Below are 3379 nucleotides of genomic sequence, written 5' to 3'. Positions count from 1 at the left end.
CAGGAAAACCCTCCTCAACTCTCAATAAAAGCTTCTAATAGAAGGCTTGACAGAAAAAACACCATCGTTTCCCAACTTTCATCTCGTCGGATGGGGCCTGTCAACTGCCTCGCAATGCTGATGCAGTAACAGTAACATCCTTTCAAACTCATTCACCTCCCAATACTGGAAAGCTCTCCTGAACCTCAAATCCTAAAACGCTACTTCCCCTTGTGTCCCCGGGGACATCTGTTGGACTACCACTCCCCGCTAAAAACTTTCCCGACAGTCACTCAAGCACTTTCACACAACAAGAAAGCAAAGTGTATCATATCTCGTACCATCCGAATAGGTTTCAAAGCAATCAGTACAGCGCAACAGAGGTGCCCTTTCAGTATTGTCTTTGTTTGTGAATATTAATGTGTCCTATCTTCATGTTATATTATTCCCATTGATTGTGATCAAACTGCGTTCCGAGTGTCTTTATAGAGAAGAGAAAAATCTTCCCTTCAGATAGTCAGGGATAAACCGCTCTACAGAACAGGGGAGAGGAAGGGAAGTAAAAAACCCCGATAAGATTAAGCAATCAGCCGCTGTCACTGACAGGGACACAGATCGGATGGTGGAGTACTATTCTACCACAATGAGACAGGCATCATCGAATCAAAGGCCGAATAGAAAGCATTCCCCCCAGTTGAGAGGCTCCATTTGACAAGATATCCCATAAAAGCTCGGAAACTCATCTTTAAGCCACATGTCTCCCACTTTTCTTACCCGAGTCAGGGCTCTATTATACATGTCCTCCATTGTCTTAATGTAAGCCCCCAAGACACCTTTAGCCTCCCGACATCTACATAGGACTTCCCTTGGGACGATATGTAAGTCCCTCTTCCATTCCTAAACTTCTCCTCCCTGTAGTTATCTCACAAGATGAATGGCTTCTGAGTAAGTTGGTAATATGTGAAGGGATTAAATTGAACACACATCTGTTTGTAACAGAGAAAGACTTCCCTGAAAAGTAAGCGTAAGATAGCTTGCAATATACTAGGCACTCTTTCTTTTTCAATGTTTTTCCCTATTTTCCTAACAGAAAATACAATCACTTTTTGTTCTTAAATTACCTTCTAAAAATACTTGGCATTTCTCTCATGATTTTTCAAAAGCAAAAGTTGGTCAAGAAGATTACTCAAAAACTATAATATCATTTGTCATGCATGTATGGTATGTTCCACATAAAGTCAGAAATGGCCTACAAATCCTGCCTTTACACATCAAGATGAGATGATAAAAAGGGCAAGATAAGGTAACTGCCTTTTAAGAGAAGCTAATATAATCTAGAACTGTTGGCCCTATGTAACAGATTGAAATATTTGAATGGATCCTCTTTTTCCTTTGCCTGATTTATTAAGCAACAAATCAACGTTCATGGATGACTCATTCATGACCCACAACCACCACTTAACTGTAATGTCATATATAAATCCGTGTCATTATCTTGTCAACCTTAGTCATACAAGACTAATAATTTTACTATGCACCAACAGCCTTCTCTTACTTTTACTCAACTTGTAAAAGCAGCTTACATCATAAAGAAAATCTTCCAACTCAAAAGTTGACAATACCACATGTGCACACAAATCTTGATAATAAACTAAGACAGCATGAGATAGTTTACTGTAATTAAAAAGACAGATAAAAGAAGACATTTTAAATTGAGAAATATTCTACTTTGATGACCCTAGCTGACTCATGCACCACTAGTAGTTAAAAGATTCATCAACTTGTCCCAAACTGCTGTGTATATATATAGTGCTGCAAGGAATGTTCTTAAACCATCAACAAAAACATAATAATATCTCAGTTACCTTCACAATATAGCAAATCTCTTCAAAATCAGAAGTCACAATGAAGAACTTTCTCAGTGGAAATGAGGTTGGTGTTCCCATGAGTTCAGCAGTATGCTCATTTGAACGGCAGCAAAAAAGATTACTGTCTCTCTCTGCCTGCCAAGACCATCTTTCATCTGCAACTTCAAAACACTTTCCTAAAATAAAGAAAAGTGAGTATTTTCCCTCGAAGAATAATCAACTTGTTCTTTTATAAGTTATAAAGAGTATTAATGAACCTCTAAGAATAGATCATTAAAATTAAATATTCTTGAATATGCAGGAAAATCTGTAATTAGTAAGATGAACAAACTTGGAGAAAGGATGGACTGTCTTGCACAAGGCATCCGCGAGTATGGTGAGCACTTATATTTATTTAAGTTAAAAACTAGTATTTCGAAGTTGAAATTGTGTGCAGACATGAGTTTACTTAGAAACGACAAAGTTGAAGTATTGTGATTGAAAACAATCATCTCACTAGAAAAATTCCTAAAATAAGTTTTAAAATAATTTTATGACTATTTCAAACACTGATATTCAATATTTATAAATATGGCGCCAAACATCAACTTGCAAATAATGACAACAGTTTTTGCAAGTCAATAATGGCAATACATAAGTGTAAGTCTCATGACAACAGATAAAGGGAGTCAAGATGTACAAAATTTTGTGCAATAAGCACTATTTACATGCATGACAGAAAGTACTGGTGTGAAGTCCTTAATATTTCAACTTTAAATGTGCAGTGAGCCTTAGCCCGAAGCTAACGGAAACTGTGAAGGGAAAATTGAGCCTTGGAGCAAAAATTCTTCAAGTAGGAGGGTTGGAGAAAATATTCAAGCAGAAGTTTAGAGTTAAAGATGATGAAGAGCTATTGAATGTTTCTCAATGCTATTTATCAACGACAGATGGTCCAATAGCAGGCCTCCTCTTCATCTCTACCGATAAGATTGCTTTCTGCAGTGAGAGATTAATAAAGTTCTTATCTCCAACTGGAAAGTTGCTTAGAATCTACTATAAGGTACCACTTTTCTCGTTTTTTCTTCCGACTCTTAAATTTGTATCCACGTAAAGCATAATCTAATAAGCCGGTTCACAATTGCAGGTATCGATCCCAATAAGTAAGACAATGAAAGCAAAAGAGAGTGAAAATAGGGAAAAACCATCACAGAAGTATATACAAGTAATTACAGAGGATGATTTTGAGTTCTGGTTTATGGGATTCCTTAATCATCAAAAGACTCTGAGATATCTGCACCAGGCAATTTCAAGTACTTCAAGCAGCTAAGAAGACAAAATATTTTCCTTTCTTTTTTCATTTTTTTTCTTATTACACCCATTCATCAATGTAAAATGTTGATGCAAAATGAATGTACAGATCTCTTCAAACTTGTAATTAGCTCCATTGTTCAATGGAGATTTTAGGTTTCTTAGTCTTTGAGCCGTAGCTGTTAACACGAATGTATAGACTTATTGTAAAAGTAATGCAGTCAGAAGGTTAATTTATCTTTTGG

The 3379-nt window shown here is 36.4% G+C and overlaps 1 protein-coding gene across 1 annotated transcript; it reads left to right on the top strand.

The window, feature by feature from the left end:
• The first annotated feature begins 1818 nt into the window (after positions 1-1818).
• LOC125818767 (putative GEM-like protein 8) lies at positions 1819-3379 on the top strand. The gene is made up of 4 exons (XM_049498288.1): positions 1819-2038; positions 2149-2223; positions 2612-2886; positions 2971-3379. The coding sequence occupies exons 1-4, from the start codon at positions 1885-1887 to the stop codon at positions 3151-3153; spliced, it is 687 nt and encodes a 228-aa protein (XP_049354245.1). The 5' UTR covers positions 1819-1884; the 3' UTR covers positions 3154-3379.

This window comes from Solanum verrucosum, unplaced genomic scaffold (genome assembly GCF_900185275.1).
Source record: "Solanum verrucosum unplaced genomic scaffold, falcon-dt-bn FXZP01000252.1, whole genome shotgun sequence".
Taxonomy (NCBI): domain Eukaryota; kingdom Viridiplantae; phylum Streptophyta; class Magnoliopsida; order Solanales; family Solanaceae; genus Solanum; species Solanum verrucosum.
This window is presented reverse-complemented; position numbering and strand designations above follow the sequence as displayed.